The sequence below is a fragment of the Mastigoproctus giganteus genome, chromosome 2 (genome assembly GCF_048544385.1).
Source record: "Mastigoproctus giganteus isolate SK-2022 chromosome 2, ASM4854438v1, whole genome shotgun sequence".
NCBI lineage: Eukaryota > Metazoa > Arthropoda > Arachnida > Uropygi > Thelyphonidae > Mastigoproctus > Mastigoproctus giganteus.
In genome coordinates, this window is record NC_143576.1 from 111,829,718 (window position 1) to 111,844,010 (window position 14,293).

The 14,293-nt window shown below is 37.9% G+C and overlaps 1 protein-coding gene across 1 annotated transcript in view; it reads left to right on the top strand.

The window, feature by feature from the left end:
- Nucleotides 1-14,293, top strand: part of LOC150089496 (dynein beta chain, ciliary-like) — a 1,205,440-nt gene that overhangs the window by 1,145,878 nt on the left and 45,269 nt on the right. The window contains 1 exon segment of the mRNA XM_090390004.1: nucleotides 6,325-6,469. Coding sequence (XP_090246130.1) covers nucleotides 6,325-6,469 — 145 coding nt within the window.

Below are 14,293 nucleotides of genomic sequence, written 5' to 3' on the forward strand. Positions count from 1 at the left end.
CCATCTGCTCAACTTTTCTAGATACTGTCATTAGTGTCATCCTGCCAACTTTCATATCATCTACAAACTTAGACATTAAGTCTGATATAACTTCATCAATATCATTAATATATACAGAAAACAACAATGGACCCAACACTGAACCTTGGAGGACTCTGCTAATAATATTAGTCCATGAAGAGCAGCATCCATTAATTACAACTCTCTGTCTTCTCCCACTCAACCGACCCTTTATCCATAGCAGCAATTTGCCCTTAATGCCATACTGCTCCAATTTGTACAGTAGCCTTCCATGTGCAACAGTATCAAATGCTTTCCTAAGATCCAAGTATATGATATCAAAATTATTTTTACATCTAATTCCTTTGTGACGACATCATAGTATTCAATAAAATTGGCCAGACAAGGCTTCCCCTTAACAAACCCATGCTCTGTCCAAACTATAACTGAAGTCTTGTCTAAATGATCCTGCAATGCTTCTTTAACAAGTGCCTCCATTAATTTCTCCAGAACAGAAATAAACAGATCTGTAATTACTTGTGTCACCCTTTGATCCTCCCTTATGAATTTGGGTCACATTTGCACATCTCCAGTGCATGGGTACCTCCCCTGATTCCAAGGTAGCTCTCATAATTATGGTTAAGGGTTTGCTTACTTCTTTTGTTGCCTCATTTAATATAACTAGATAGATCCCATCCACTCCAGGTGCTTTTCTTATGTTTATCTTCAACAGTTTCTGCTCCACTTTGCTCTCACTTACTACAAAATCATTTAGTTCACTGCCGGAGTTTAATACACTTCTAGCATTTTCCACTCTGAATAACTCCTCGTGTGTAAATGTAAATGCAAATGCTCATTCAGTTTGTTAGCTATCTGAGCAGGATCATCAACAGTTGAATCATCGATATCAATCTGATTCACCCCCTTTCTTGTATAATTTACATAAGGAAAGAACTATTTTGCTGTTTTCCTTTTCATCCTTTACCAAATATTTCTCGTAATGTGCCTTTGCCTGCCTAAACTCCTTTGTGATTTGATTACAGACCAGCTTATATCTACTGTAGGCTTCTGTGTCACCTCTTAATTCATATGTATCCCATGCATATTTCTTCTATGCCACATGTCTCGTTAGTTCATCTGACATCCATTTAAGCCTAAACCTTGAACAATATTTCTTGAACAATATTAGTTGGTATGAAAAGCCTAGTAGCTTCCAAGATTACTTCCCTGAATACTTCCCATTTTGAATTTGCTGTTGGTAACATCATCAGTTTATTCCACTGTATAGAATTTAAAAACTGTCTCAGACCACCGTGGTCACCTTTACGAAAGCAAAACCCTTCCCTTTAACACTGATGGTAGTTACCTCTTTGAGTAAATCACACATCAGCACTCTGTGATCATTGCCACCTAGTGGTTCCTTTACCTGCAGATTCCTAATGCATGAAGAATTGCTACTGATAATCAGAACAAGAATATTACTCCCTCTGGTTTCCCCTCGAACATGGTGCATAGAAAACAAACATTCAATAAATCCACAAAAGCCTTGCCAGCGTGACCAACCACAAGTTCCAATCAGTATCTGTAAAATTAAAATCCACCATTATAAGACAATCGTATTTACTGGCCCAATCTATTTCTCTGTTCAGTTGTTCATTATACTCATCAGAGTCATTAGGCCTATAACACACTCCTGCTCTCAATTTTGCTTTCCCAGTGCTTACTCCAAACTGACTCAAGACTGCACTGTCCACCCATGTCAACTCGCTGCACTTCCATAGATTTTACGTGTTAATTAACTAATAGCATTAGTTAATTAACACTATTAACATTAGTTAATAGAAATTTCAATTCTGCATTCCTTATATCTGTGTGGCACCACGTCTCTAATATCCCAACAATATCTGTCTTTGATGTTTTGAACAACACCTCAAATTCATCAAGTTTATTTACTAAACTCCTAGCATTGGTGTTTCCGCGACACCTGTGTTTATTCTTAGATACCCTAACACAGCCCACGTATTTATTTGTTCCACGATGACTCCCAGCAGTCTCTGAAATCCCCTGCACCTTGTTTTCCAGGCTTCTGCTCATTCCAGTAGAAGCAGTGCATGAATCACTTTCATGCCAGTGGCTGCTGTTAATCTATTAGTCCATATAGCCCCCCAAGCTAGCAGTTTTCTGTCCCACCTAACAATGCCTCGATAGCATCAAAAAATATTCTTGACCCTTTCTATTTAAGTGTATCCTATCCCTGTAGACGCAGTCTCTCCTTTTAACAAGCACAGACCAGGCTGAGAAAATTCTTCCCCACAAGTCTTGCATAATCTCTCCAGGGTCAAATTGATTGACAAGGCTCTTGTCCCATACTTCCTCCTATCGTGTCTGGGCAGAATTGCAGACACTTTCAAATTCAACCCTAACTCGAAACTTTTTTTCAACATTGACCTGTACTTATTAAGTAATTCGTCTGTTCTCATAATCTTAATGTCATTGGTGCCAATGTATACAACAATATCATCTTTTGTGCCCTTAAAAGATATCTGCTCTACAACGTCATCAACTTTTGCCCTGGGCAGACATACCTTGGTCCTGTTCCACCTATTGTTTTATCACAATATATTCCCCTTTCTCTGACAATAGAGCCACCGACAACAACTAATTCCTGTGGAACCCGTGCATTCTGCCTTGGTTTTGCCATTGTGTTGCCTGATGTTGAAGTACAAGCTCTTGAATTGATGTGGCAGCTGAGAGCTTGATGGGTCCTCCAATTTTGGTCCTTCAAGGGCATCTACTCTGTTCTTCAAGCTTTCATAAAGGTTCATAATGAGTTGGTGCCTGATTTCCTCACACTGCTTACATCGAGCACACACAAAGACCCTCCCCTTGGTAATATCATGTCCCTTTCCTGATAGATTCACACACATCAAACAAGCAGTACATTTCAAGACGCTGTGATTCAGAGGACAACTAGCAACTCAAGGTAACCCTTGAGTTGCTAGTTGCATGTTTAAGGTATTCTGAAAATAAGGTGAAAGCTAACATCTTGAAAATCATTTTGTATAGAAAATAGTGTAATATAGCTGAATTACATTCTGGATCAGACCACGGGAACCCCCCCCCCCAAATAATGCATTACTTTGGGTTATAAAGGTTCTCATCAGTTCTCTCCTGAGCCACAGCACTCCCACTACCTTGAGCCTTTTGCTTTGGTGCTCTGGTCTGAAGCGTGATTTCGATTCAATTTCAATACAATTAAAAATATGACACTAAACTTATATCCCAATGTGGTAATAACACTATCCGGTGTCGAGTTACTTTATATGAATTTCGTATCTCCTACCAAGTTACTTTTTATGAATTTTGTATCTCCTATCAAGTTTAAGTTATAACATTTCTTTTGTAAAAGCTAAGTGGTTATATGTATTAAGTTAAAATGTTATGTTTGTAAAATCTAAGTAGTTATAATAGACAATAAATTTAACTATCAGTTGCCACTCACATGGTTCGAACTCTCGCACTAGCTGTCTATGCCAAATCATTGATTCTGAAAGCTGTATGAATATTACTGTCGTATGTTATGATCTACTTGACAAGTTAAATTATTAAAACACATAAGTGGTGCTATAATTTATAGTTTTCAATCCTCTTCTGATACTGATTATACTGCTACAAGTTATGTAGAAACTTCCAGTATCTGCTATATCAGTATGAAAACAGTGGTGGGAGATTCAAATTCTACTGTCACTTCGATGCCAGCAGAAATCGACTGTGGGTTGCTGTACTTTTTTTTAATAATGCTGTACTTTAAAATAAAAGTATTAAACAGCAATGTTTCGTATACTTAAAATACAAGGGGGGTTCAAAAAATATTTGTATTCACCCAGAATTAGTGTTGGTAGGAAAATGAATTTTTTTTTGTTTAATAGCTTGAAATCTTCATAGTAACCGCATAAATTTTGGTTTTGATCTGACAATTATTATTATTATTTTATTTTATTTTTTTCTTTGCAGTGCTGAATGAATTAAAGTGTCACAATGGATAAAGTGGAATACAGATCAGTGATTCAGTTCCTCTTTCTGCAAGAAAAAATACTCAAAACATTACACAAAGAAATGGTTACTTTTTATGGAGAAGACTGCCCGGGTTATAGTGTTATTGTGCATTGGTATAAACAATTCAAATGTGAAGAAACCTCAGTGAAAATGTGTGAGAAACCATGATAAAAAAAATCCCAGGATGCCCAGCAATTGCTCTAACAGAAGAAAGTGTTATTAAAATTAAGGCATTAATCCTGGAAGATCATCATAATTAGTCAAAGAACTGGCTGCAGATCTCCAAATTATTTTAGGGATTGTGTAGAACATCATCCATCAACAATTGTGTATGGGTATAGTGTCTGCTAGATAGGTCTCCAGAATTCTGACTCCTTGCCAGAAGAAGGATAGGACACAATGTGCACATGAAATGTGTTCAACATTCCAGAAAGAGCAAAAGAAGTTTTTTTCATGGCTAATCTCCATGTATGAAACTTGGATCCATCACTATGATCCCAAAACTAAATAAATGTCAAAACAATGAAGGTATGCACAGTCACCATTACCCAAAAGGCAAAGGTGCAACAAAAGTGTTGGCAAACTGTCAATTTTTTTGGGATCAGCATGGCATAATACAAACAGATTGCCTTCAAAAGGGTTGTACTTTGATAGTGAAGTATTTATTCCAACTTCCTTATAAAGCTACATGCTGCTATAAAAGAAAAAAGACAGGGAAAGCTGTCAAAGGGTGTATGCCTACTCCATGATAATGCTCCTATGCATTAATCAAATACTGCAGAGAGATTTGCCCACAAATGTGGTTTGAATTATTGTCATATCCTGCTTATTCCCCTGACCTTGCATCCTCGAATTTCTTCCTCTTTCATGCCCTGAAGTCCTTTCTTCATGGAAAACACTTTGCTGCTAATGATGAGGTGATTTCTGCTGCTGAGCCATAGTTTGAAGGACATTAAGAGGACTTCTACAAAACTGGCATGCAGAAATGTATTGAGAAATGGCAAAAATGTCAATAATATGTGGTGTTTGTTTCAACCTTCTATCACAACTGCTTCTGGGTGAATGGAAATTTTTAACCCCCCCCCATAAATTTTCATATAATGGTCCCATTCTTCCAAATGACACCTGTTTCAGAAAATCGAATTTACATTTAGAATGCATAAATATGAAATAAAGAACAGCTCAGCTGCTTAATTATAGGCCACATAAGCTAATGGCTGCCATAGCTGAGTCATCACAAACAAAAAAAAAAAAAAGTCATCACAAGCAAAATATAAGGCGCCTCCGTAGCCAGGTGGGAAGGAGCAGCAGTGCGTAGCACACGCTTCTTGATTAGACCGGGGTTCGAGCCCGTCACCACCAAATACGGAGGATGCGGAAAGGTCATTCAGGGAATGACCACCGCATATCCCGGAGCAATATGGCCTTAGTTGCTAATGCTCCTAAAAAAAAAAAAAAAAAAAAAAAAACAAGCAAAATACAAAAAAAAAAGATTTTTTTTTTCTAACAGGTAACACTTGAGTTGCATGTTTAAGGTATTCCTGAAAATGAGGTGAAAGCTAACATCTTGAAAATCATTTTGTATAGAAAATAGTGTAATATGGCTGAATTACATTCTGGATGAGACCATGGGATTTCCCCCCTCCCAAAGAATGCACTACTTTGGGTTATAAAGAATGCAACACATTTTACAGTATTATGATGAAGACTAACTGAAGTTAGTGTTCTTTATAGGAGCGCAACTCATAAAATTATGCAAACTGTTTGTAATTCATGCACATTTTGCATCATGCTTGTAGCAGTTTTTGGCATTCTAAATTATATTTAGAATGTCAAATCAATTTATATCCGCATATATTGCAACTGACAAATATGGTGGCTGGTTCTCCTCTCCCATCTCAGAAGATTTTTTGTTTTGCAAATAGCTCAAATGCAGTTAACGTTTTATTGATGTATTTTTTGTTGCATTTCTTATGAAACAGAAAAGAAACTGAACATTTAAAATAACTGCTGCCCTTTATAAAAATTTAATTATCTAGTTAAGGGAATACACCACAGAAGAAAATACAATAGCTCAGTATTCCACACTTTGGAAACCACTGCAGTAGCTGGCTGTGCTCTGTGAGGTTATAGTGTTTGCTTCTTCTAGTACTCTTGTGAAATTTGTGTTTTCCCATAAACAGAATTTTTTTATGTCCCAATTGGGGACACAATCACACCAAAGTTATAGTGTATTTTATATTTATGAATTTTATATTTAATATTTAGGGAGAACTTACAACAACATCACATATTGAGGAATTGGGAAATTCGTTATTTCACGATCAAGTTCCTTTATCATGGATAAGAAAATCACATCCAACTTTCTGCAGTCTTACACAGTGGTATACCAATTTGTTGCTTGCAGTTAAAGGTAAGTAGTATATATTATATCATACTGAGCAACCTAAAATGAACTTAACCTACTCAAGTACACGTGAAGAAGCAGCCAGTTATGCTGTTTGAATAACATTTGATGTGTTGTAGATCATGCAGGAACAAAAATTACCAACAAAAGTTGCTCATTTTTACCAATAGGTGATTTTTATTTGGTATCAGATATGGCTTGACTCATATAACAGAAACAAAATGGAATAGCTCTCAATTATGTTAGCAGACTGTTGCCATATATCAATTTGAAACCTGCCGATTCCTATATGAAAAGAGTAATTTTAGTAATCCATACTTTATTTAAATAGACGTAAGCGTCATCAGTCCAAAAAAGCAACTGCTGAGGAGGGCAGACTTGTAAGAATAGCACAAAAGATTCATTTTTAATTGACAAATTGTATATTACTAGGGCTGTAAATTTTTTAAAAGGGAAAAATTGGGAAATTTGGATTCATAGGAAGAAAAGTCAACCTGAAGAAATTTTGCAAGAAAAATTACAAAAATTTTTCTTGCGTAAATTTAGATGAATTGATGAAATTCTCATTTGCCATGCTTAAATTACAATGCAAAGATAAATTTTTTCTTCAGCATATTATACAAATAAATTCTCTTCTTTCATACTTTCCTGATCATCTCATTGGGATAACTGTACAGTCAGTTCTGCTATAACGTGGTACATGTGTTCCTAAAAATCTCCATGTTGCGGTATTTCACGCATTAAAAATAACAGGGCTTATGGGAAAAATAGGGATGCGGCAGAGCACTAAAAAAAAATGTTCAGTCTGGTAAGTAAAACACTAAAAAAATGTTCAGTCAGGTAAGTAAAACACTAAAAAAAATGTTCAGTCCGGTAAGTAAAACACTAAAAAAAAGTTAGAAACCCAATAAAATTGCTAACACAGGTTTAAAAATCTTAAATTTCTAATAAACAAATAAATATTACAGTAAATATACCACTTGGCAAGAAATGAAGTTTGCTTGATTGATATTTCTGTTCACTGACATTTTCTTTTTTTGGATTGTAAAATTTAAACAGTAAAAAAGATAAGCAATCAATAACGATGAACATAAGACACACAAATAGCACAAGTGAGACAAGTTTACGAAGTTTAAAAAATAGGAATGGAAAGAAGATTCTGAAAATTTATTTATATTTTTTATATGACTAAAGATTTCATGGAAGGGGAAACACATTTCACCATAATAATGTAAAAACCACAGAATTCCAGCTATCAGTATTATCACAAATGCAGTGAGACTGAGTTTACTATCCATTTATAATTAGATTGCACTAACTGAAAAGCCCAATAAACAGGGAACTGCAGATCAGATTGTTTTTATTGTTTTATGGCAGTGACCTCCAGAAATGTGCTCCTCTGTTCATGCTATCACGCCTCATGAAATTTTGTTCTAATGTAAAAATGTGATCTCCTGAAAACATGAGTTGGCTTACAATATCATGTGTTATCTTGTATCTCTGACCAATACAACTACAGTTGTTGTTATTTGGTTTTAAGGAGCATTAGCAACTAAGGTCATATTGCTCTGGGGATATGCGGTGGTCATTCCCTGACCTTTCTGCATCCTCCATATTTGGTGGTCTAATCAAGAAGTGTGTGCTACGCACTGCTGCTCCTGCCCACCTGGCTACGGAGGTGCCCAACTACAGTAAATGGGAACTACAGCTCTCACATATTTGACGTTTGGCATTTTTTTAACTTGTATGTATTGCTGCGCAGATTGCTACATTCAGCTTGGTGCCCAGTTTTGCGTTCACCTGGTGTTACTCACAGACAAAACTGCACTCGAGCCAACATGGAAATTGTGTTATACTTGTATTGTTTCCTAATATGCATGTTATAGTGAAAATGCACATTATAGCAGAACTAACTATATTTCAAAAAAGATTGCATCAACATTAATTGTTGGAATTGACACACATCAAAGCCTTACTAATTACTTGTGATAGGCAGGAAAATCATTATTTTTTTGAAAACATAAAGATAATTTAGCTGCCAGTGGTATTTAATTCCATCACAATTTGTGCATAGGACTGATGTTCAGTTTTTAAGTAGTGGTTGTCTTCAAACATGGGTATATTATTGAACATGATATTGTCCACATCCATGAATATGATATCCATGTAGAAATATCTAAGCACCTGAGTTAGTATGGATCAAAATCTTGACAGGCTTTAAAAAAGCTGTTCCAGACTGCTGAAATTTTCTATTTGTTGCTACAATATTGTGCATTTTTTTTTTCCAAAGGAGTATTTTTACATTAATACAAGAAGACGTCATAATTTATGGAAACTGTGAAGTTTTCGCACCCCACTAAAAATTCACTGCCCTATCTGTTACTGATAGTGCACTTTTAGTATTGTTTGCTTCTCTGCTGCTAAAATATCAATGCAAAAGTTTACTTATAGATTTATTATGTTATCCAGATAGTATAACTAAATTTTGAACAAGTTTGGCAACCATGTTTCACATCACATTAGCAGAAAGTGGTCTTAGACATACTGTCACATCCAAATATTCTGCAAAAAGTGAGTTACATTGCTTTCTAGTTTTAATCAAAATGCTTCACAAATAGTGCATAGTTATCTTTGGGTGACATACCCATCCTTTAAATGCAGGCCTGTCCTTTCCGTATGAAAGTCATTTGTGATTTTATCAACCATTAAGCTAGATGCCACCTGTGCTTTTGCCCATATGCATCTAAAGCTCATCTGCTTATGTGTTCTTAACCAGAAACTTGTCAATTGGTTATTTAAAAATAATAAACAGACTTTGCAAAACAGTCTTTGAGCTTTGGATTGAAAACACAAAACTTTCTAGCAACGACCGAAAAAACACAAAAACTTTCTAGCAACTGACTTAAAATAAATAAATAATATTTACATAATATACTAAAACAGATAAAATATAAAATAAAATAAAAGCATTAAAATACAACAAGATAAAAGCATTAAAATACAACAAGATAAAAGCATTAAAATATAATAAAATACAGATAAAACTAATAAAATATACACTGAGTGATCACTGAATTACGACCACCCCTATGAAAACTGAATGCAACCCGTTGACCATGCGAGGTACGAGAGTGCACAGTTAGTCGGCCTACATAGATAAGGTGTCAGTGATTCAGTAGGTAGTAAAATTTCAAGCGTGATGAGTAAAAGGAAGGATTTATTGGACTTTGATAAAGGTCAGATCGTGGGTGCTTGACAAGCTGGTGCCTCGATTTCCAAAATGGCTGAACTGGTGGGGTGTTTGAGAGCTGCTGTAGTTAAAGTGTATCAGGACACGTCAAAATGGTCAAAGAACGACCCGACGACAAAACTACAAAGGTCAGCGAAGGTTGATGCTAGAGGGGAGCATCGGGTCCGATGACTCATACAGGTGAACAGGCACAGCACTGTTGAAGAGTTGACTACCAATACAACATAGGCCAACCCGGAACAATATCTGCTGCGACCGTGCATCGCATGTATAGGCTATACTAGCAGATGACCCCTACGGCATCCTCTTCTAACCAAGGTTCATCGGTGTAAAAGACTCGCCTGGTGCAAAGAGCATGCAAGTTGGACATTAGAAGACTGGAAGAAGGTGTGCTGGTCGGATGAGTCACATTATTTACTCCACACCATGGATGGTCGTGTACAGATTTGGCATCAACAACATGAGGCTTTTGATACATCATGCATGGTATCAAATGTGCAGGCCGGTGGAGGCGGTTGTATGGTGTGGGGCATGTTTCATTTGCAGAAACTTGGACCCCTGGTGCATGTGAAACAACGTATCACTGGTCTCCACTATCGTCAACTGCTTGTTGACTATGTACACCCTGCTATGTTACACTTTTTCACGAATGGCGATGGTGTCTTCCAGGATGACAATGTGCCAAGCCATCAGACACTTGTTGTGCAGGAATGGTTTGAGGAACACAGTTCTGACTTCCAGCATATCAATTGGCCTCCGAACTCCACTGTTATCAATCCCATAGAGCACTTGTGGGACACTGTGAAAAGGCAAATCAGGCGTCTGGATACACTGATCACCTCCATACCTGCATTGCTAACCGCATTATACACAGCTTTGTTGGCCATACTTCTTGAACGCTTCTGACATCTTGTTGAATCAATGCCACATTGGATAGCTGAGGGCAAAAGGAGGACCAACGAAGTATTAGGCATGTTGTCATAATTCAGTGATCACTCAGTATACAGTAGCTTTCGAGATGAAGCACCTCTTCATCAGCTTAGTCGGTGAATGTTGTATTGCAGTATATATTGTTGGTTACAACAGCAAAAAGTCAGCTGAGCATGATCATGCATCACAAGTCTGGTGTCGGTACAGCAAAATTATGTACATGTGATCACCAGCACTCATTGCACTGCAAAACAGTAGATTCTGTAATAGGGTGCTAGTGCACTCCCCTATTGCAATTCATGGTACTATTACTGCTAGCTATGTGCAGTGCCTCAAGCCAGGAGTGCTGGTGGCAATCACGTGAATAGTCAACGATTTCAATATCCCGTTGGGGATCAAGATTATGCTGCTCAACCCAACCGCCTACATAATACCCCCCACAATCCGGACATGTAATGCGGTATACAGAACCACTCCGTAGGAGAGGAGGAATGGGTGTTTTCACCCCTTAGAAATAATATAATGCAATTTCCTCCCCTGAAGTTGCACACATCGTATAAGGTGGAAATGCAAAATCCTAACAAGACGTTCGGATACTCCCGAATAATATGGGATATAGGTGATAGAAATAAATTCATTGACGCAAATAGGGTTAGATTGCACAAAACATTCGTGATCCTGGAGCTCACATCTATCTACAACCTAAGGTTGATAACTGCAATTTTAAAGCTCTGCCCTAATTTCGGAAATTAGCATTAGCATTAGTAGAGGCATATGATGCAAGAAAGCAAACTTATGCAGCATCAGGCAAAAAAAAAACGCTCCCATTTCACCCCTCCGTTTGTTCAAAATACCTGTCCAGCTGAGCCTTAAATTTATTTAGGCTATCAACTTCCACAACAAGGGATGGAAGTCTGTTCCACCAACCAACTACCCGCTGGCTAAAGACAAATTTCCGCACATTTATCCTACATCTGTCTTTCCTCAATTTGAATTTATGCCCTCTCGGGTGATTATTCTGAGCAAGAGGCAGAATACCATCAGCATTGAGCATGCTCAAACCATTCAAGGCTTTATACACCTCTATCAGATCACCTTGCCGGTGCCTAGTCTCCAGACACTGTAATTTGCAAAACTTAAGCCTTTCTTCGTTAAAGCAACCCTTTGTTCCATTCACTAATCTTGTTGCCCTTCTCTGTACTCATTCCAGCAGCTCTACATCCTTCATGAAATGAGGCCTCCAGACTCAAGGTGTGGCCTGACCATTGTCTTATACAAGGGAACAATCACCTCCTTATCCCAGGGCATCTCCATAGCCAGGTGGGTAAGAGCAGCAGTGCATAGCATACACTTCTTGATTAGACCGGGGTTCGAGCCCGTGACCACCGAATACGAGGGTATGACCACCGCATATCCCCGGAGCAATATGGCTTTAGTTGCTAATGCTCCTAAAAACCAAAAATAACATAAACCTCCTTATCCCTGCTAGAAAACTTCCTGTACATCATTGATAAGACACAGTGAGCTACTCTTGCAGCCCGTCTGCACTGCTCAGAGAACTTCATATCTGCTTGCACAATTACCCCCAGGTCCTTTTCATTCTCTACCACTGTCAGTGTAGTACCACAGAGTTGATACATTGCTCTGGGGTTGCTGTTTCCCATATGTAGTACTTTACATTTATCAATGTTAAACTTCATTTGCCATCTCTCAGCCCAACTGCTCAACCTTTCCAGATCCTTTTGCAGCAACATAGCGTCAGTAGTGTCCTTGACAACCCTGCCAACCTGTGTATTGTCTGCAAACTTGGACATTAAGCTTGATATGCAATCATCAATATTATTTATAAATACAGAAAACAATAATGGACCCAACACTGAACCCTGAGGGACTCCACTAATAACATTAGTCCACGATGAGCAGTGTCCATTGATTACCACTCTCTGTCTTCTCCCCCTCAACCACCCCTTTATCCATAGCAGCAATTTGCCTCCAATGCCACACTGCTCCAATTTATGCAGCAGTCTTCCATGTGCAACAGTATCAAAAGCCTTTCTAAGATCCAAGTATATAATATCAAAGTTATTCCCTGCATCCAGTTCTTTTGTGACTGCATCGTAGTATCCAATTAGATTGGTCAGGCAAGACTTCCCTTAACAAAACCATGCTGTGTCCGAGCTATAACTGAAGTCTTGTCTAGATGATCCTGCAGTGCTTCTTTAACCAGTGCCTCCATTAATTTTCCTGGAACAGAAGTTAAACTCACAGGTCTATAATTACTTGTGTCAGCTTTGATCCTCCTTTGTGAATTGTGGTCATATTTGCACATCTCCAGTCTATGGATACCTCCCCTGAGTCCAAGGAAGCTCTCATAATTATGGCCAAGGGTTTGCTTACTTCCTTTGCTGCCTCCTTTAATATAACTGGATAGATCCCATCCACCCCAGGTGCCTTTCTTGTGTTTATCTTCAACAATTTCTCCTCCACTTTACTCTCAGTTATTACAAGATTATCTAGCTTCCTGCCAGAGTTGAATACACCTCTGGCATTCCCCTTGCTGAATAACTCCTCATTTGTGAATGTAGATGCAAAATACTCGTTTAGTTTGTTAGCTACCTGAGCAGGATCATCAACAGTTGGACCATCGATATCAAGTGGACCAATCTGATTCATCCCCTTCCTTCTAGAGTTTACATAAGTAAAGAACTCTTTGCTGTTTTTCTTTACATCCCTTGCCAAAGATTTCTCGTAATCTGCCTTTGCCTGCCTAACCTCCTTTGTAACTTGGTTACAGATCAACTTATATCTATCATAGGCTTCTGTGTCACGTGTTAATTTATATGTATCCCATGCATTTTTCTTCTCTGCCATATGTCTCATTAGTTCATCTGACATCCATTTAGGCCTAAACTTTGAACAATATTTTTTAGTTGGTATGTAAATTTAGTTGAATGCTTCCCATTTTGAATTTGCTGTTGGTAACATCATCAGTTGGTCCCACTGTATAGAATTTAAATACTGTCTCAGAACATCGTAGTCTCCTTTACAAAAGCAATAACCCTTCCCTTTACCCCTGATGGTAGTTATCTCTTTGAGTAAATCCCACTTCAGCACACTGTGATCACTGCCACCTAGTGGTTCCTCTATCTGCAGATTCTTAATGCATGAAGAATCACTACTGATAATCAAATCAAGAGTATTACTCTCTCTAATTGCCTCCCGAACATGCTGATGTAGAAAACAATCATCCAATAAATCCACAAAAGCCTTGCTAGTGTGTGTGACCAACCCACAAATTCCAGTCAATATCTGGGAAATTAAAATCCCCCATTATAAGACTCTCTGATTTACTGGCCCACTCTATTTCCCTGAACCCCTGAACAGTTTCTTATTCTACTCATCCGAGTCATTAGGCCTATAGCACACTCCTACTCTCAATTTTGATCTCCCAATGCTTATGTCACACCAAACTGACTCGATACTGTACTGTCCAGTGATGTCGACTGGCTTCACTTCCTTGGATTTTATGTGTTTCTTAACTAATAGCATAACCTCTCCTCCCTTCCTATCCTGTCTATCCTTTCTGTAGACGGTGTACTCCCCGAATTCCAGTTCTGCATTCCTTATATCTCTGTGACACCACGTCTCTG